Raw genomic sequence first — 20,302 nt, 5'->3', positions numbered from 1 at the left:
AGAAGACCCACTCACATCTGTAATCCTAGCTACTCCGGAGGCTGAGATCTGCGGATTGCGGCTCAAAGCCAGCCTGGCAGAAAAGTCTGAGCCTTACCACTTCTGGGCATCAACCCAGAACATCACAAGCCATGATACTGTAAAGCCTCTAGACAGCACAAAAATGTCAGAAGTGGAGGTTGTGGCTCACGTGGTAGAACACCAAACTTGAGCAGAAAGTTAGACAAGAAAGCAAGGTTCTGAGTTCAAGCCTCAATACCATCATGTACACAGGCACACGCGTTTACAAGCACACGCCACGCGTACACACACACACAACACCACAATTAGTGATTCCCAGGGACTGGAGGAGGGCAGGATGAACAGATGGGGCACAGAGGGCTCTTTTTTTTGGTCGATCATGGGGCTTGAACTCTGGGCCTGGGCACTGTCCCTGAGCACTTCATCTCAAGGCAAGCGCTCTACCATTTGAGCCACAGCGCCACTTCCAGTTTTCTGGTGGTTAATTGGAGATAAGAGTCTCACGGACTTTCCTGCCTGGGCTGACTTTGAACCGCGATCCTCAGATCTCAACCTCCTGAGTAGCTAGGTGCGAGCCACCAGCACCCAGCCACAGAAAACTCTTTAAGGCAGGAAACTATGTGATAATCTAATCCTTTATACTGACCTTATACACTTGTCAGAACACATAGAACTTTGGTGCAACATGAATTTCAAACCTAATATAAAAGTAGGGACTTTGGATGATAATAATGAGTCAGTGTAAGTTCATCAGTTGTAACAAATGTGCTGCTCTGACGCTAGATACCAAGAGTGGAAGACATTGTGTATCTGGAGCTTCAAGTCTATGGGAACTCTCTGTACTTTCTGCTCAATATTGCTGTGAATTCAGCTTCACTGATAAACTCTATTTTTTAAAAACCATCTGCCATAATGTAAAGGTTTATTTCTTGATTTTCAAGTTTATTTCATTTATTTCTATGTCCATTCATATGTCAGCACCACAGTCTTATTATAGCTTTGTAGTCAGTGTAGAGATCAAGAAGCAGGAATCTCTAATTTTGTTATTTTTCTTGCCCTTTTCTTTTTTTCTTTTTTTGGTCCAGTCCTGGGACTTGAACTCTGGGCCTGGCTGCTGTCCCTGAGCTTTTCTTTCTTTTTTCTTTTTTGTCCCTGAGCTTTTCTATTCAATAGCACTCTACCACTTGAACCACAGCTCCACTTCCAATTTTCTGGTGGTTAATGGGAGATAAGGGTCTCATAGACTTTCCTGTCTGAACTGGCTTCATGCTGCAATCCTCAGATCTCAGCCTCCTAAGTAGCTAGGACTATAGGTGTGAGCTACTAACACCCAGCTTCCTTGCCTTTTAGTATGAATTTTGAAATCATCTTGATAATTTCTTTAAAATACACAGGGTTTGGGCTGGGAAGGTGGCTCAGTGGTAGAGCGCTTGCCTTGCATGCCTGAGGCCCTGGGCTCGATTCCTCAGCACCACATAAGCAAAAAGAAAAAAGCCGGAAGTGGCACTTTGGCTCAAGTGGCAGAGTGCTAGCCTTGAGCTGAAGAGCTGAGGGACAGCGCCCAGGCCCAGAGTTCAGGCCCCACAACCAGACCCAAAAAATAAAAAATAAAATACACAGGATTTGTTGTTATTTGTTTGTTTTGTGCCAGTAGCGGAGCTTGAACTCATGGTCTAGATGCTTTCTCTTAGCTCTATTCTCAGACTGAAGGGTAGCTAGGATTATAGACATAAGCCATTAGCTCCCAGCCAGAATTATTTTCTTATTTTTATTTCAGGATAGTTCATAGTAGTGTACAGAAACACAATTGATTTTTATACACTGATTTTTTTTGTTGTTGTAGTTGGTCGTGGGGCTTGAAGTCTGGGCATGGGTGCTGTCCCTCAGCTCTTCAGCTCAAGGCTAGTGCTCTACCACTTGAGCAGCACTACTTCTGATTTTCTGATGGTTTACTGGAGATAAGAGTCTCACGGACTTTCCTGCCCAGGCTGGCTTTGAACCATGATCCTCAGATCTCAGCTTCCTTAGTAGCTAGGATTACATGTATGAGGCACCGGCACCCAGCTGCACACTGATCTTATTATATATGACAACTTTGCAGAATTTGTTACTTCTAATGTTACTATATTATATATATGATGTCATCTGTAATTAGAGCTAGTTTTACTTTCTTTCCTATTAGATATATTTCTTTTGGTTTGGTTTCTTGGCAGTACTGGCTCTTAAACACATGGCCTTATACTTGCTAGGCAAACTTTCTACTACTTGAGCTAAGCCTCCAATCCAGTTTTGTGGGGTTTTCTCTGTGTGTGTGTGTGTGTGTGTGTGTGTGTGTGTGTGCACGCGCACTCGTGCACGAGCATAAGAGAGACAATACTGGGGCTTGAATTCAGGTTGGGTAGTGTCTCAGCTTTTTTTGCTAGCACTCTATCATTCAAGCCACAGCTCTGCTTCTGGCTTTTTTTTTTTTTTTTTTTTTTTTTTCTGTTTAATTGGAGACAAGAATCTCACAGACTTTTCTGCCTGGGCTGGTTTTGAACTGAGACCCTCAGACCTCAGCCTCCTGAGTGGCTAGGATTACAGGTGTGAGCCAATGGCACCCAGCTGCTTTTTAGTTTCTTTATTCCTTAGAATGGCATAGTTCAACGATTTTCAAGTTAAATCAACTTAGCATTCCTGGGTTCACGATATGCAGACAGGCATGAGTACTCTGAACTCCAAAGAGCAGGGAATTGCTGTTGGGGTTCTCCAGGACTTGCCAGGTGGTCCTAGACTAAGAGGGGCTGTGTTGGCATTTGAGGGGCTTTGAGGGAACACACACACACACACACACACACACACACACGACTGCAAGCTGTTTCGGGAGGTCAGCTGCGGGTTTCTTTATAAGACATTATCTGTAGCTGGAGGAGGCTCAGCACAGCCTGCCCAAGTTCTGCCATTTCACAGCATTCTCATAAAAGGCTACAATTTCTTGCCAGCGTGTGAGGGTGGCTTCCTGCCAGCCCATTGTAGCTGAGGAGTCAGGGCACGGCAAGACCTAGGTCCTCATCGCACTGTGCAAGAAAGTATTTTTCAGACCCTGCACATCGCTGGACCTGGACCTCAGCGTGGCGGGATTGATGTGAACAAATCACTCATCTGCTTGAGTGGGATGACAGAGACACCGTAGGACCCAAGCGAGCTCTTGATCTGCACCAGGTAAGTTATGCATAGAGGAGGTTATTTAGCTGTGTGATGGCGGAGGGGGGCGCAGGCTGGGCCCCCTCTCCCACCAGGAGATGCGGCGGGGGGGGGGGCAGGGGGAGGGACGGGACGCTGTGCGGTGATCCAGCGCCTTGGAGGCGGGGGGGCGGGCCCGGCGCACAGACGGTGTTCGTTCGCTGGCTGGTGAGGGCGGGCACTGCGCGCAGAGCTGGCGGTGGCTGCGGTGGCTGGCGACAGCAGGTGGGTCGCGGCAGGGTTAGGCTGAAGCGCAATAGCAAGCAAAGACTGTGGTGTCTGGGGACGAGGGCAGTGCTTCTGGCTCCTAGGTAGCTCCTGGCGCAGGCCACGATGATAAGGCGGCAGCTTGTAGGCGTTTGGGCAAGTGCACGGTGGGTCTCACTTCCAGATCCGGGGCCCCTGCTTGCTGGCCTGGTGAGCTGATATTCCAGCCTGGCAGCAGGGGGTGGGGTTGGAGGTTGATCGTTCTTTGAGGCCAAGTGGTGGCTTGGGCCACGCCCCGACTACCGGAGCCGCTCCCGTTCCGGGTACTGGAGGCCCAGCTCCTCCGAAGCCTCCCATTTCCTCTGGCGCTTAGATCCCTGATCCATCATGGATCTGTTCCCAATCTCTCTCACTTTCTGGGGCTACCTCTTCATTTTCAGTGTCGGATTAGCCGGCGCCTAGGTCAGGCTCTGCCTTGCCCCCTCCACTGCCCAGGAGGCTGACAGGATCTCCAGCTTCCTTATGACTCCCCATGTCTGTGGTCTCATCCTAGTCTTTAAGTAGACCCTCAAGTGCAGGTGTCCTGCATCCGTCCCTCCCCACCCCAACCCGGTGGAGTCAAGAGAATGAGCCGAGAGTGGGCAATCCAAGAGAGACACAAGGCTAGCCAGGACCTGACTGGACAACCTGTCATTTCCCTCTGACCCTCCTAGGTCCCAGCACCATGGCCCGGAGACTGTTCAGCACTGCCAGCCTGGCTCGATTCTGCCAGAAGTTGAATCGATTGAAGCCACTGGAGGACTCCAGCATGGAGACATCTCTGCGGCGCTGCCTCTCCACACTGGACCTGACCCTTCTGGGCGTGGGGGGCATGGTAGGCTCCGGTCTCTATGTGCTCACAGGCACTGTAGCCAAGGACATAGCTGGGCCTGCTGTGCTCCTGTCTTTTGCCATAGCTGCTGTGGCATCCCTGCTGGCTGCCCTATGCTATGCAGAATTTGGAGCACGTGTGCCCCGCACGGGCTCCGCGTACCTGTTCACCTATGTATCCATGGGTGAAGTGTGGGCCTTCCTCATTGGCTGGAATGTGCTTCTGGAATACCTCATTGGAGGGGCTGCTGTGGCCCGTGCCTGGAGCGGCTATTTGGATGCCATCTTTAGCCACAGCATTCGCAACTTCACTGAATCTCATGTGGGTGTCTGGCAGGTGCCCTTTCTGGCCCAATACCCAGATTTTCTGGCTGCTGGCATCTTACTTGTGGCTTCTGCCTTTGTCTCCTGTGGAGCCCGAGTCTCTTCCTGGCTCAATCACACCTTCTCAGCCATCAGCCTAATTGTCATCCTCTTCATCATCATCTTGGGTTTTGCCCTGGCCTGTCCCCATAATTGGAGCCCTAAGGAAGGTGGCTTTGCACCTTTTGGCTTTTCTGGCATCATGGCAGGCACAGCTACCTGTTTCTATGCCTTTGTGGGTTTTGATGTCATTGCAGCCTCCAGTGAGGAGGCCCAGAACCCACGGCGGGCTGTACCTATGGCTATTGCCATCTCTCTTGGCCTGGCAGCTAGTGCCTATATCCTTGTCTCCACTGTGCTAACACTCATGGTGCCCTGGCACAGCCTGGACCCTGACTCTGCCCTTGCTGATGCCTTCTATAGGCGGGGATACAGCTGGGCTGGCTTCATCGTGGCAGCTGGTTCCATCTGTGGTAAGTGACTCATGTGGATAGGGTGGGTGGGAACAGGGCAGTGGGAGCCTGACCCTGAGCTTCTTGGAGAACATATCTCCATTCAGGTCTCAATTTTATCATCTGTATAATGGGCCCAGGAAAACACGAATTATTAGATCTTTTCCATCTAGGCCGGATAAAGTGCTGTTGCCCACAAATTGTCTGTAATGTCAATTCTAGGCATGCACTTACAAATCCTTTGGGGGCAGTGGCATTCAGCCATCTCTGAACTGGAATGCTATTCCTGGGGGAGGGGTGACAATCCAGCAACCCCCAAACATTTATACTCAGTTTTTGAGAACCTAAACTCATGCCCCTATATCCAAAGAGCCCCCTTATGCCCCTGCCCCTCCAACAGTGGCCCTTGATGAGCTCCTCTGCCATACTGAATGCCCTCTTTCCCTCTGCTGCAGCCATGAATACCGTCCTACTCAGCAACCTTTTCTCGCTGCCACGAATTGTCTATGCCATGGCCGCCGATGGGCTCTTCTTCCAGATATTTGCCCGTGTACATCCCCGGACACAGGTGCCTGTGATGGGGATACTGGTGTTTGGGGTCCTCATGGCTCTCCTCGCACTGCTGTTAGACCTGGAGGCATTGGTCCAGTTCCTGTCCATTGGTACTCTACTGGCCTATACTTTCGTGGCCACCAGCATCATCGTACTGCGCTTCCAGAAGGTTTCTCCACCCAGCTCCCCAGGCCTGGCCAGCCCTAGCCCCACAGCTAAGAAGTACGACTCGTTCGCTGACCACATACAGCTAGTAGGTTCTGTGCAGACTTCCATCGCTGAGCCTGGGCAGCTGCGACCATCCCTAAGGCCCTACTTGGGCTTCCTGGAGGAATGTAGCCCTGGACCTGCAGTGGCTTGGGCACTTGGCATCCTGGTGGCCTCGGCCATTACCCTAGGCTGTGTGCTGGTCTTTGGGGACTCAGCTCTGCACCTCCCACGGTGGGCCTACATCCTGCTGCTTGTGATCAGTGGTATCGTGTTCCTGCTTAGCCTCCTCGTCCTGGGGGCTTACCAGCAACAGCAACAGCAAGACACTTTCCAGGTATTTCCTCCATCTAGCACACACTCACTTGACCCAACTAGCTCTTTGGCCCTACCAGTTCTGTCATCTCACAGAAAGTAAAGGGCTTATGGGGCTGAGGAGGTCAATCTATCCTCTCTTACCCCCATAGTAAGGATCCACAGGTCTCCAGACTCTCCAGAGACAAGGGTAGAATGTGTGTGAAATCAAGCACGGGGCCAACAGATCCTGCAGCCCAGCTTTCTTTACTCTTATGCCTTCAGATACCCTTGGTGCCCTTGACTCCAGCCCTGAGCATCCTCCTCAATATCTGCCTCATGCTCAAGCTAAGCTACCTGACCTGGCTGCGTTTTGCCATCTGGCTGCTGATTGGTGAGTGGGGCCAAGCTGAGACACACTCCCCCAAGTACTTCAGTGGTGTGGGAGGAGGAGGGACAAGACAGGGCTGGGATCTGGCTCTCAGGCTCATTCCATATCCTCTACAGGACTCGCTGTATATTTTGGCTACGGTATCTGGCACAGCAAGGAGAACCAACGGGAACCACCAGAGCTGGCCACTGCACACTATGTGGTATTCCCCAATGGTGGCCTGGAAGAGACTGTGGAGACAGTGCAGCCTGCTAGCCAGGAGCCAGCCCAGGAGCCTGGCTGTGCAGAGTAGCTTGGCCTGTCTATGAGACCTATTGAAATTTCCCTGCATTCCTCACTTCCTTGAGAGACAAGAAGAGTTGGGGCTGCACATGTCATGGACGACTTGGGTTTGCAGGCCTGCTCAGAATGGGGTAGAGTGTTCTCAGGACCACCTGACTTAGGTGCCAAGCTGCTGTCTTGTGAGTGTGTGTGTGTGTGTGTGTGTGTGTGTGTGTGTGTGTGTGTGTGTGTGTGCACGTGCACACAGGTACTGGGGCTTGAACTCAGCCTCTGGGCACTCTACCACTTGAGCATATCTTTGCTTCTGGCTTTCAAGTGATTAATTGGAGATAAAAGTCTCATGGACTGGGCTGGGAAGGTGGCTCAGTGGTTAAAGCGCTTGCCTTGCATGCCTGAGGCCCTGGGTTCGATTCCTCAGCACCACATAAGCAAAAAAGAAAAAAGCCGGAAGTGGCGCTGTGGCTCAAGTGGTAGAGCACTAGCTTTGAGCTGAAGAGCTGAGGGACAGTGCCCAAGCCCAGAGTTCAGGCCCCATGACCGGACCCCCCCCAAAAAAAAAAAAAAGTCTCATGGACTTTGCTGACTGAGCTGGCTTTGAACCAGGATTCTCAGACCTCAGCCTCCTGAGTAGCTAGGTTACAGGTGTGAGTCACCAGTGCCTAGAAAACTGCTGGTCTTTAGAGATAGGTCTTGGCTAGTGCTGGTGTGGTGGTCTCTTTGTCCAGTGCCTTCCTGTTTATTAGCAATTCTGGCTACCTGGACAGGTGAGGGAAGACTAGGCAGGAAAAAGCTCCAGGGACCCATAATAATAACTATTCTACTGGCCATATGGCCAGCCATGATGTACTGTGGCATTCTTTAGGCACTGAGTTCTTATTTGTCCCTCTCTGCCCTCAAACCAAGCAGTAGTTCCTGATTCACAGCAAAGATAGTGAGGCTCTGAAAATTATCACTGGACAGTTACACAGCTAGATTTGGGACCAAAATCATTCTCATGCTGGATTCTCTGCTCAGTTCAGCAGGGAGTTGCTCATCCCTAGATGAGGAAGGAGCCATAACAAGGGTGTGGTGAGCTCCCCATGTCTAGGGATAGATTTAAGGAGTAATGGCTGGCCCTGAAGGTCAGTCAGAAAAAGCAGCGAGATTCAAGGGACCTTTTGATTTTTTTTAGGGCTCCCAGAGATCAGAGCATGAGCCCTAGGGTCACTTAGGGCACACCTGGACATAGGCACATTTCCACAAGACCCTTCTCCTCCAGGAGCATACCTTCATGGCCCAAATGGCTACTCCATAATGGAAGTGACAATTATTTGCAAGCTCAGACCCAGCCACAGCTTGCTTTTGATAACTCTCTCTTTATCCACCTTGCCAGGGCTTTCAGATAAAGCCTTGGGGGTCTCTGCTGCTACTCAGTGCCCAAGGCAGAAGTGCCCACGAAGATCTGGGCTCCACTGGGGCACAGATGAAAGCTGCACATGAATGTGCATGTGTGGCAGTGCTTAGTGTATCCCTGCTACCTTTCAGCCTGAGTACAAAGGAGTTTCCAGGAACACCCTAGCCCATGTTATATACATAATTCCACTGGGGTACCTATGGGTGAGCTATGTCCACTATAGCCACCTCTCCCTTCCCTTCCCTCCCTGGAAAGACAGGAAGCTGTTGGCTTTGTCAAGCTTTACTTCAGTAGTGACATCAGCTTTCTCTAGATTCTGGGAACAACCAGGTACATGTGGCCTGCCTCCAATCTCCAGCCCTTGGGATCCATACCCTCCCACTTTAGTACTCTAGAGCCCTCCTCTTCCATAAAAACCATTGCTTGGGGCTGGGAAGGTGGCTCAGTGGTAGAGTGCTTGCCTAGCATGCATGAAGCTCTGGGTTTGATTCCTCAGTACACAGAAAAAGCCAGAAGTAGCACTGTGGCTCAAGTGGTAGAGTGCTATCTTTGAGCAAAAGAAGCTCAGGGACAGTGCCCAGGCCCTGAGTTTAAGCCCTGGGACTGGCAAAAAAACAAACAAAAAATACTGCTCTGGATACTGAGAGGTAGCAGAGGTGCTGAAGCTTTGGGTGCTAGATGATTTCAGATGTTAATGCAGCTTCGGCTCCAGCACAATTCTGATGGCCAGGCACTCATGAGAAAACAGTAATTTACTGAGATGGGAGTATTTTCAAAACCCTGCCCCCCACTTGGGACCAAGAGAGGGTTGGCCTCCTGTAACCCTATCCTTTCCTCCTGATCATGGCCCTGGGATATGGAAACAATTCCCATCAGACAGAATTTGGGCTACTGTTGAAGAGTTGCAGAGCCAGAACTTGGCCAGACTTTATTAGGGCATTTCTTGCAGCTTCTGTACTCTACCTGGGGTCAGAGTTATAGCCTTTTGCATGTGGGGGCCTCTTGGCAGGGTGGGCAGCTGCATGTGAGCTAAATGACAATAGTCAGGAAAAAGGCTATGCCCCAGTGATCCATAATAGTAACTGTCACTCTGGCCACATTGCCAGCTACCATGTACTGTAGTGTTCTTTTGGCACTGAACTCTTGCTTGTCCCTTTCTCTCTCCCACCAACGATGTTGAGGCCCTTCCAAGGTAGCTCTGACACAGGGGCACAGCCAGACTTGGGTCCAGAAAGCCTCCTCAAGCTGGGTATTCTGCCTAGCTCAGAGGGGAACTGCATATTCTAAATGTACACCCTCCTTTTACAAAGGACCACCATAAACCAGTGATCAGGATGCAGGGGGTGGGCTGAGGGCCTCAGGAGATATACAGAAGATCCCAAAGGACCAAGTGACCACAAACTCAGCACTATTACCCTCTCCTTGTCACAGCCCTCTGTAGTGGCAGGTGTTTACAGGCAGGACAGATGTGGGCCCTCTACCCTTGACACCTTGTGTGTACTCTGGTCTCTACCTCTATGGCTTAAGTCTCACCACCCCACTTAAATAAAATTGGCTTTTGTGTCCTCCCAGGTGGCACCCTGCCAAGGGTGGACCTAGTCTTCTTGGGAGTTCAAAGGAGGAATCCAGCCCCATCTCCAATTTTACTGGGCTTTCTCTGTGAACCAGCCCTTAGCCCTCAACCCCTAACAAGCAGAGAACAGCTACAGGCCTTGGGAATAGACAGGCAAGTGGTTCTGAGGCCGCTCTCACATTGGTTTCAGGATGCCAACAGTAGCAGATGTAGGGGGGGCAAATGCTGGCACCATCTAAGGCAGCTGGGCATCCGGGCTTGTGGGTGGGAAAGCTGGCTTCTTCTGTGCAGGAATGCCATTTGCTTTAGGCGCTTTTGCCTATGGATAAAAAATATCTGATCAGGGGTCTGGTTAATATCCCCCAAAATGTGACAGAACCCAGTGTCCAGACAAAGTGACCTCAGTTCTAGGACCAACACAAGTCTGCAACTCACTTCCTCATACTTGGTCCTCCAGTAGAAATGGGCTTCTCTATCCACATATAGCAAGAGCAGGTCACAGAGGAAGGTGACCTGGGAAAAGTAGGGCCCATCACATCCCAGCTTCCAAAGCTGCCTTCCCGCCACCATCTTAGCTGCAACATGCAGTCACTCACTTGCAGCCAGGGCAAACCCACAATGATTAGACTCACCACACCCAGCAAGGCTGCTCCCGTACCCACTGTGATGGCTGTGGGGATCAGCCCAAACTTCCCTGCCTAAGAGAGGCTTAGGTTGAGTCTTTTAGACCATGACTGCCCTCCCAAGCTTCTTCCAGGCCCATCTGTCTGAATTTCAAACCCTTACCTGGCCAGTGACAAGGATGTCAAAGCGGATCCCATAGAGCTTGAGCAGACTCCGGGTCTCCACACCTGAGGCCTCCCACCAGTGATTGGATGTCCTTGGGTGGAGAAAGAGGGCTTTGGTGTCCATGCTGCCTTATTTCCAGGCTAGATGGGTTTTATTGGGCCTCAGTCTTACTTATAGGTTGACTCTCAGCCCAAGCCTGAGTCCTGGGTCTTGGCCCTAGGTAGGTGCTAAAGACAGGCCAGATATATGGCAGAGTTCCCTGCCTATGAAGGAGACCAAAAGACAGTAGGAGTTGGGAGGAATGGGAGGAGAAAAGCAGAGTGGGGTTGGGCAGGCTGAGAACTTGTCAGAACCTTGAGGCAGGAATTCACTTTTCCCAGAACTGGGGAAGAAGATTCACCTAAGGTGGCTTCCCAGAGCCCAGGAAGAAAACCTGGGTAGAGAAAAGTAGGGCTGGCAAATCCATAGTAGGTGGAGAGGAAACAGAAAGCCAGAAGGGCTGGGGAGGTCAGGAAAGCCAGGCCAGACAGGACATGGTAAGTTGCATTAAGTGTATGTGTGGTGGTGGTGTACACATGTTTTCCTGTGTGGTGTCAAAGTGACAGAAGTAGCAGAAAGATCTCAATGGGTTTTACTTAAGTGATTGAAAGACATGATAATAAATGCAATTTAAGATCCTTGAGTATGACAGGCACTGCTGGCTCATGCCTATAATCCTAACTACTCAGGAGGTGAGACCTGAGAATTACAAAGCCAGGCTGAGAAGAAAAGTCTACGAGCCTCCTATCTCCAATTAACTACCAAAAAAGCTGGAAGTGGAGCTGTGGTTCAAGTGGTAGAGCACCAGCCTTGAGTAGCAAAGCTAAGGGACTGCACCTAGGACGTGAGTTCAAGCCCCAGAATCAGTACACACACACACACACACACACACACACACACACACACACACACACAAGCCTTGAGTGCATCTTCATTCAAGCCCCAGAATCAGTACACACACACACACACACACACACACACACACACACACACACACACACACACACACACAAGCCTTGAGTGCATCTTCAATTAGAAAGCACAAAAATTTAGAACCATTATGGCACTGCTGTAGAAATATAAATATTAGATTTAATTGGCCAATGTCCAGTTTCTTGGGTGTGACGGTTGGTTGGCAGTCACATGGAAGGTCCTTGTTCTCAGTATTGGGAAGGGTGAGTGTCCAGTATCTGACACTTATTTTAAAATAATTTTTCTTGCTTTTTTTCTTCTGTCCTATTACTGGGGCTTGAAATCAGTGTCTCACACTGTTGCTCAAGGGTAGCACTTTCACTTGAACCACAGTTTTACTTCTGGCTTTTTGCTAGTTGATTGGAGATAAGCATCTCATAGACTTTTCTGCCCAGGCTGGCTTCAAACCATAATCCTCAGATCTCAGCCTCCTGAGAAGCTAAGATTACAGGCCTGAGACACTGCTACTCAGCTTTTGTTTTTCTTTTTCCATACTAGGGTATGAACCCAGGGCCTTATGCCTACTCTGCTTGTTTAGCTGGCATTTTACCACTTGAGTCTTGCTTCCATTCCAGCTCAGTTTCCCCATCCCCCAAAACAACTCATTTGGCTTTTTAATTAAGGTTAACATTCTACCACTTGAGCCACACTGCTAGTACAGCATTTTTTGATAGCTAATTGGAAATGGAGTCTCATGGACTTTTCTACCCTGGTTGCTTCAAACTCTGATTGTCAAGAATCAGGTAGATGAGTAGCTAGCATTACTAGCATGAGACATCAACACCAAGCTACTTGCAAATGCTTCTGTTTTGTTTTGCTTTGCTTTGCTTTGTTTCATGTTCTGCAAGGCTTAGGATCAAACACAAGGCCTTACATACCCTAGGCAAGCACTTTACCATATCTCCAAAGGAGTTCTGTTTGAAATCTATCAAAATAACTAGTTTTTTTTAAGACAGGGAAGAAAAAAATGCAAATGTGGCCAAATGTTAAAAATAAAACTAGTGAATACAAATGAATGGTATATGAATATGCATGACACTAACCTTTGAACTTACTACAGATGTTTTGGGGAAAAAGTTTAGATCAAACCATTAGGAGAAAATAAAAAACAAAATGTCCCATTGCCATACAAGGGAGCTGTTAGGAGCAGGGTTGGGTGGAAGAGGAGCCTTGCCAGGGTCCGGAGGCAGAGAGATTGTACTGACAGGATGTATAGCCAGATGGAGCCTGGGATGGAAAATAAGGGCTGTGAACACCCACTTCTGCCCCCTGGAAACTCTCTTAGGCATAGTGGACCTAGTTACAGTCTGTCCTGGAAGCCAGAGGGAAATGGGTAGGGGGAGACTTGCCCCAGGCACAGCCAGCAGGCACTGGGAGCCATACCTGAAGTTGTAGCCTCTCTCTTGCAGCTGGAAAGAGTAGCGAGGCCAGCAGTCGGCGCCTCCGATGTCCAGGTTGCAATCCCAGTGGACTGTGATGCCCACAGCGCCACCCTGCACACAGCATATATCTGCTCCCACTGGTGGGTGGGCCTGAGGTCCTCTCCCTGAGCCCTTCAACATCCCAAACATTGAGGACCCACCAACAATGCCAAGTCATCGAAGTTGGCTCCAGCTGCAGCCACAAGGTCCCCAATGCGGAACACAGGGCAGTAGGGGCTGGAGTGTGGATCGTAGCGACAGTGCTTGAAATAGGTGGTGTCCCAGGTGTCTAAAGCATTGGTCCTGGGAAGGGGCAGGGCTGGGGAATTAGATCAGCTAGGGAACATAGAGGGCCTGGGGTCAGCCAGAGCCTGCCCATGCTTACTTGGAAAAGTTGAACTTGCTGAAGGTGACAGTATTTTTGATGAACAGCGTAAAGTTCTTGGCCTGGATCAGAAGAGGCTTCCTGTAGGTAGAGGGTATATTAGCAAGATTTTAACCACCCTGGAGTCCTTCCCTGGGAATCGGGAGACTTACATGGGCACAACTCTGCTCTCCACTGGGCACCAACTCCAGATCTCACATGTACTATGGGTCTCATTGAATACCACACACTGACCTGTTTTTATGCCTTAGAAAAGAACACAGGGGGCTGGGAATGTGGCCTAGTAGTAGAGTGCTTGCTCAGCATGCATGAAGTACTGGGTTTGATTCCTCAGTACCACATAAACAGGAAAAAAAGTTAAAAGTGGCACTGTGGCTCAAGTGGTGGAGTGCTAGCCTTGAGCAAAAAGAAGCTCAGGGACAGTACCCAGGCCCTGAGTTCAAGCCCAAAGACTGGCAAACACACACACACACACACACACACACACACACACACACACACACACACACACACACACACACACACACACACACACACTGAACTCTAAGCCCTCAAGGACATGAGAGAGAAGCTGTTGGCCGAACAGGCAATGCCAGGACAGGTGCAATAAAGCCTACCTTCAGGACCACCCAGGATTTCTTCCTCGCTCCTTTCCCCAGGGGAGGTGCTGGAAGACAGAGCTCACACACTTACCATGGCTGTGCGTCCCCATCTCCCCTTCAGGGCAGTCCTCTTGGGCCCAGCAGTTAGCCAGTGGGACAGAGGGGTGCTGGGGTGGATGAGAGATCCTTAGTTACCAATAACTCAGGAAGAGATTCCTCTCCTCTGTGACTCAGCTCCATAGACCACAAGGACACACCTCTCCCCTACAGATTTTCCAGGATACGCTGGAGTTGGAGGCCCATGGGCAAACACACATTGGAAGGTTCAAATAAACAGAGACTGGGGGACAAGATGGAGGAGTGGACATCTAGCTGCCCTCTGATCAGATAAGGAAATAAGGACATCTTGTCCTGGTGTCGGAAGTGATGTAGCTTCTCTGGTACAATTTGGACAACAGAACAGAAAAGTGAAGGGACCTTGGCAAAGACAAGCTAATGATATTCGGTGTTCTAGGGTGGAGGCAAGAGGGTATAGCCAATAAAGAGCAGAACCTGAAGTCACAGGGAAGTAGGACCTACCATACTTACTGGGGCCCCATAGACTAGTCCCTTCCCTGCTTGTTCTTCTACCACCAGAAACATTCATTGCCTTCACTGGGTCAGAGTTATGGCGATCGTCCACAGAGGAAGTGGGTATGCCAGAAAGCAAGGCAGCCTTGAGCTTCAGGAACTCTTATGGGGCCTTAGCTCCAGGGAATGGGAGGCAGAGTGACTGAAGAACTCTGAAAAGCCATAATGCAATGTGGGACTTTTGTGGGGAATGGACTTATGACCTTTGGACAGAGGACAAAGTGGAACCAACTACTCTTCTTTGTTGTCCTTACCTATATCTGTGTATACCCCTTCTCTGTACTATAAATGCCACATCTCTTTCAAATCATTGTGTCTCTAACAGAACTCTACTCTACCAAAGCATAAGAGATTAACTTCCATCCCATTGCACCCATCCTGGCTCCCTTTTCCTTCCATTTTTCCTTCAAACTCAGATCCTTAGCCCCTGAGATATTGAAATAACCTCTTCCACTCCAGTCCATATCTGCCCTTACCCCAAGAATCAGCAGATCAGCCTAGATAGAGGTTCTTCATCTTACCCAACCAGGACCCATGCCCAGGCCTCCCTCTCTGTCTTAACATTCTGTTCCAGCCAAATCTACCCTGCTCTTTGGGAGCTTATGCCTATAATCCTAGCTTCTCAGAAAGTTAAGATCTGAGGATCATGCTCCGAGGCCAGCCCAAGCAGGAAAGTCTGTGAGACTGTTATCTCCAATAAACTATTCAGAAAAAAAACAGACGTGGCACTGTGGCTCAAGTGGTAGAGCGCTAGCCTTGAGCAAAAGAAGCTCAGGGATACTGCCTAGGCTCTGAGTTGAAGCCCTGGGACTGGCAAAAAAATTAAAATTAAAATTAATTAAAAAAAAAGAAGCTCAGGGGTCTGGGAATGTGGCTTAGTGGCAGAATGCTTGCCTAGCATGCATGAAGCCCTGGGTTCGATTCCTCAGTACCACATAGACAGAAAAGACCAGAAATGGTGCTGTGGCTTAAGTGGTAGAGTGCTAGCCTTTAGCAAAAGAAGCTCAGGGACAGTGCCCAGGCACTGAGTTCAAGCCTCATGACCAACTCCCACCCCCTACCACCACCACAAAAAAAAAGTTGAACCTTACATTCCAGGCTTTTGCAACATACTATAAGTTGGCATTAATAAACCCTGGACTTCGGTTTTTACTTGAAGAAATTTAAGTCCTTGAACAAAGCCAAACAAGTCCTAAAGACCATCAAGCTTCCTTATAAAACTTGACATAAGCCGGGTACCAGTGGCTCATGCCTGTAATCCTAGCTACTCAGGAGGCTGAAATCTGAGGATTGTGGTTGGAAGCCAGCCTGAGCAGAAACATCTGTGAGGCTCTTACCTCCAGTTAACCACCAGAAAACGAGAAATGGAGCTGTGGCTCAAAGTAGTAGAACACTAGCCTTGAGTGAAGAGGCTCAGGGACAGCACCCAGACCTTGAGTTCAAGCACCATGGCCAATTAATGAAGGGGTAGGGAGGGAGGGAGGGAGAGAGAAAGAAGCAGGTGGCCAGGATACTAAGGAGAGCCAGTTAGCTCTGGTTAGCTTCAGGAAACCAGGATGTTGGAGCGATGGATCTCACGCAGCATGGCAGTTGCATTGGAAGAGCCAGATTCCTCAAACATGGGCAATGAGGAATCCCACAGGTTCCAGAAAAGTCAAGTTCATGTCCCCAGCAAAATTTCAGAGCAGTCTACAGAGAGAACTAAATGGATGTCTTTAAGCATCCAGAAAGGGAGAAGATACAGTGTGGACCATCCAAAGGTAAGCAAATCCTTTGTATAGATGCCTCCTCTCTTCTGGGGTAAGGGTCTGGACATGTGAGATCCCCTACACCCAGAATGGGACCATCCACCAGAGACAGGCATCTTAACAAGCATCCTCCAGCCCAGCAAGTGATCAAATGTTCCACTTGATTAAAGAAAGAGAAAGAGGTTACCATAGAGATAGGCATCCACAGTTATATTTTGGGTATCAACCATTTAACCAGTGGGCTGTTCTCTGACAAATGCTAAATCACTTGGGACAATCCCAGACCTGGGGTCGGTGGCAGGATGGGGCAGGAATGGTGACATTTCAGGGAGAGAATCTGCATTTCTGGATGAGAAATGGCCAAGAACAAGATTGGCTCATTTGAAGACATCAACATGGTGCTGGTAGCTCATGCCTGTCATGACAGATATTCATGAGGTTGAAATACAAAGATTGCATTTTGAAGCCAATCCAGATAGAAAAAGCCAGTGAGGTTCTTAGTTCCAATTACAGCAAAAAGCCAGATGTGGAGGTTGGGCTTACATGATCAAATGCCAGCCAGCCTTGAACAAAAGAAGCCAAGCAAGAATGCAAAGCCCTGAGTTCAAGCCCCAGTCCTAGCACACATAAGCACACACAAAGTACCCAGAGATCATAACGACTCCAAACTCATTCCAAGCAGAAGTGCTAGTTTTTACCCCCCAATATGGTCACTGCCTTGGGACACAATAATAAAGACTGAAAATAGAGAAGGGGATGTGATCTTCCCCTTTGTCATTTGTTATAAGAGGCTATCTGAGCTTGCGCCTGGCTTGGGCCATTAAAAGTACACACAGGTGGGGCCAGAATCAGGAGGGAAGAGCTGGTACTCAGAGATCTCAGTGCTGTCACCCACAGGCGGGGTGGTCTTGAACATGTGATTAACTTTACTGAACTTCAGTGATCTCTTCCTTGAGACTCAGTAGTTATGAGCCCTAAACAAGATAATTTGCAGAAAGATGAGCCTGGTGCCTAGGACACACTAAGTACACACTGAATAATCTTTAGCCACTTGGGAATCAGAAAGGCAATGTGGCTGGTGATCCAGGACTGGTGAAGGAAGTGGGGACTTACTGGGGGGTTTTGGATAAACTTACCTCTGGGCATCTGCCTTGAACTTGAGCTGGCGTCACAAGAAGGTTGGTCACCAAGAAGAACACATTCTCTCCCTAAGAGGTAAGTCTCAAGGTTGGTCCTGGCTAGGCTCCTCCAACTGGAAGAGTCAGAGGCCATACCTGGTTTAATTTGTTGTTGTTGTTGTCACTAGGATTTGAACTCAAGGCCTGTGCTTGTTAGACAACAGTCAAGCCACACACCAGTCCTTTGTCTTTCAGTCTCCCAAGTAGACTTTGAACTACTTTTTCCCAAGTAGACTTTGAACCAAGATTTTCCTACCTCTGCTTCCCAAGTAGCTGGCATTACAGGTATACATGACCACACTCAGCTTGCTGTTTGTTTCTTTTGTGGCCAGTGTTCTATCACCCAAACCCAGGAGTGTGTGTGTGTGTGTGTGTGTGTGTGTGTGTGTGTGTGTGTGTGTGAATGAACTCACAAGCTATTACGGGGGTTGAACTCAGGGCCTATGTGTTGTACTTTAGCTTTTTCCACTCAAGGCTACCATTCTACCATTTGAGCCCCAACTCCACTGGTGGCTTTTTGGTGGTTAATTGGAGATAAGAGTCTCATGGACTTTCCTGCATGGCAGCAGCTTGGTTTTTGAGGGGAAAAGTTCTTCACCTCACCTAGTCACCAACCTCATCCCCTAGAAGACACCTCCAGTGAGACAGGAGGAAGCAACTATTGGAGGCTGGCTGTTTCTGGCTGCATCTGAGCCCAGGAAGCCTTAGTCAGTCTGTCTGTCTGTTTGTCTGTCTGTCTGTCTGTCTGTCTGATTCTCTGTCTCTGTCCCTGTGTCTCTGGCTTTCAACACATTTGCTCAGCTGGTGTTCTACCACATGAACTATGCCTCCAGTTGACTTTTTGTTGGTTATTTTTGAGATGGAGTCTCATGGACTTTTCTGCTCAAGCTGGCTTTGAACTACAGTCCTTTGAATCTCAACTTTCTGAATAGCTAGGATTATATTATTATGATATACTATATATTATATTAAGAGCCACTGGTGCTCAGAACCATCTCTTTGATACAAGTTATTACTCATATTTATTTGCACTCCCTCAACCCTCCTAGGCACTGTAGATAGAGGGGGGTTGAAGGCTGTATGTGATTGGCCTCATGTCCCTGGTAGTGGCCCCAGGAACCTACCTGTGGTGGCTTCACAAAGTCAGCTACATCCCAAAGCCGGTTCTCCAGCTCTTTGATCTGTGTCACAGAAACCCCTTTGAGTTTGGTGATGACAGAAACATGGGGGTCCAAGTCTCGCTCCTGGTAGCCTTTCTTCACAATGAGGGCCCACCTGGGGAGATGAGGGACAATGTGCTATCACCATGGCACGAGATGAACAGTGGAGAGGCTGGGTCCTATACACTTGGCTCCTTCACCACCCACCCTATAGGTATCCCCTCAGCATCTAGGGTCCTTGCCTCCTCTCTGCCCTCACCAATCATTCCAGACCCCCTGAACAGGCTAGAAATCCCAACCAGTCAGAGAGCCAGAGCCATCATATGTAAACAGCTTTTACTACAACCATCCAATGTCCCCACCTCTATCCCTACTATCACTACTTAGACTCAGTTCACTCCTTTTTTTTCTGATATTGGAGCTTGGATTCAGGGACTGGGCATGTCCTTTAGTTAGTGCTTTACCACTTTAGACACAGCTCCACTTCTGGCTTTCTGGTGGTTAATTGTATAAGAGTTTTACAGACTTTCCTGCCCCAGCTGGCTTTGAACAGAGATCCTCAGATCTCAGGTTCCCGAATGGCTAGGATTATAGACATGAGCCACTGGCACCTGGTGAGGTCCCCCTCCACCATAATTTTTTTTGCCAGTCCTAGGGCTTGAACTCAGGATCTAGGTGCTGTCCTTGAATTTCTTTTGCTCAAGGCTATTACTCTTATCACTTGAGCCACAGCTCCACTACTCCGAGCTTTTTTGGTAATTTTTGGAGATTAGAGTTTCATAGACTTTCCTGCCTGGGCTGGCTTTGAACTGCAATTCTCAGATCTCAGCTTCCTGAGTAGCTAGGATTATAGGCATGAGCCACCAGTGCCTGGTGCTTTTACCTCAAACTAGAGCTAGTGGTCTTTTGGGGGGGCGTCAGTGCTCTAGTTCTCATGAATGTCAGTAATACCACCATCAGTGTCTGGACAGGAATGGGGATGCAACCCAACATGGGGCTGGGGACAAAGCCCTGAAAAGGAGTCAGATAGACACACATCTTGTTCTGATGATATCTGAATAGACAAAGATTACTCCTTCTGCCTACCCTGCCACTTCCCTCCCCCATCCCCCTGACACCCCCCACAAGCATCATGGTTTTTTAAACTCCCAACCCTCAGCCCCACAAAATCCAACCATGATCCCTCCAGGCAGCCTGTCCAAGATTTCCCTCTTACCCCACCACATAGGCCACCACTCCGAGTTGCAGCAGTCTCTGTAAGATGCCCACCTTCCAGTTCCTGGTCATGACATACTTCTCTGTCTTATAATCTAGAAGCCCCCGGGCTGCTGCCGCCCCTAGGAAGCCCATGTTCCCAGCTCCTGCTGTCAGCTACCTATGAGTCAGCATAGCAGCTGCAGCCACTACTGAGCTGGAGGCACAGCAGGCTCCCAACCAGGCCAGGCCACACAGTTGTTAAAGGGACACCTCCTGGGCAGAATCCAGTTCTGGGCTCAGTCCCAAGTCCTATCTACCCTGGGCCTCTCGTTCTCTCCAGAGTCCTGCTGATGG

At 49.2% G+C, this 20,302-nt stretch overlaps 2 protein-coding genes across 6 annotated transcripts; one reads left to right on the top strand and one right to left on the bottom strand.

Moving 5' to 3' along the window:
• Nucleotides 1-3,145: 3,145 nt before the first annotated feature.
• Slc7a4 (solute carrier family 7 member 4) lies at nt 3,146-9,825 on the top strand. Of its 2 annotated transcripts, none has more exons than XM_069994297.1 (5): nt 3,146-3,222; nt 4,164-5,156; nt 5,591-6,231; nt 6,474-6,582; nt 6,696-9,825. In XM_069994297.1, exons 2-5 carry the CDS (start codon nt 4,175-4,177, stop codon nt 6,869-6,871), a joined length of 1,908 nt encoding a protein of 635 aa, XP_069850398.1. In that variant the 5' UTR covers nt 3,146-3,222; nt 4,164-4,174; the 3' UTR covers nt 6,872-9,825. The 2 variants fall into 2 exon arrangements, with proteins under 2 accessions (XP_069850398.1, XP_069850397.1); XM_069994296.1 differs by lacking the exon at nt 3,146-3,222 and adding an exon at nt 3,420-3,468.
• Nucleotides 8,521-20,180, bottom strand: P2rx6 (purinergic receptor P2X 6). 4 transcript variants are annotated; one of them, XM_069994298.1, is made up of 13 exons: nt 20,021-20,115; nt 19,635-19,762; nt 18,716-18,866; nt 17,550-17,621; nt 14,127-14,202; nt 13,586-13,679; nt 13,434-13,514; nt 13,210-13,351; nt 13,011-13,120; nt 10,614-10,707; nt 10,460-10,525; nt 10,263-10,340; nt 8,521-10,146 (listed from the first exon to the last, which is right to left on the bottom strand). In XM_069994298.1, exons 1-13 carry the CDS (start codon nt 20,099-20,101, stop codon nt 10,063-10,065), a joined length of 1,257 nt encoding a protein of 418 aa, XP_069850399.1. In that variant the 5' UTR covers nt 20,102-20,115; the 3' UTR covers nt 8,521-10,062. The 4 variants fall into 4 exon arrangements, with proteins under 4 accessions (XP_069850399.1, XP_069850403.1, XP_069850401.1 ...); XM_069994302.1 differs by lacking the exons at nt 19,635-19,762; nt 20,021-20,115 and adding an exon at nt 20,127-20,180; XM_069994300.1 differs by lacking the exon at nt 19,635-19,762 and having other exon boundaries at nt 19,968-20,115.
• Nucleotides 20,181-20,302: the final 122 nt, after the last annotated feature.

Source organism: Dipodomys merriami, unplaced genomic scaffold (assembly GCF_024711535.1).
Source record: "Dipodomys merriami isolate MVZ:Mamm:240054 unplaced genomic scaffold, mDipMer1.0.p SCAF_45, whole genome shotgun sequence".
Lineage (NCBI taxonomy): Eukaryota > Metazoa > Chordata > Mammalia > Rodentia > Heteromyidae > Dipodomys > Dipodomys merriami.
This window is presented reverse-complemented; position numbering and strand designations above follow the sequence as displayed.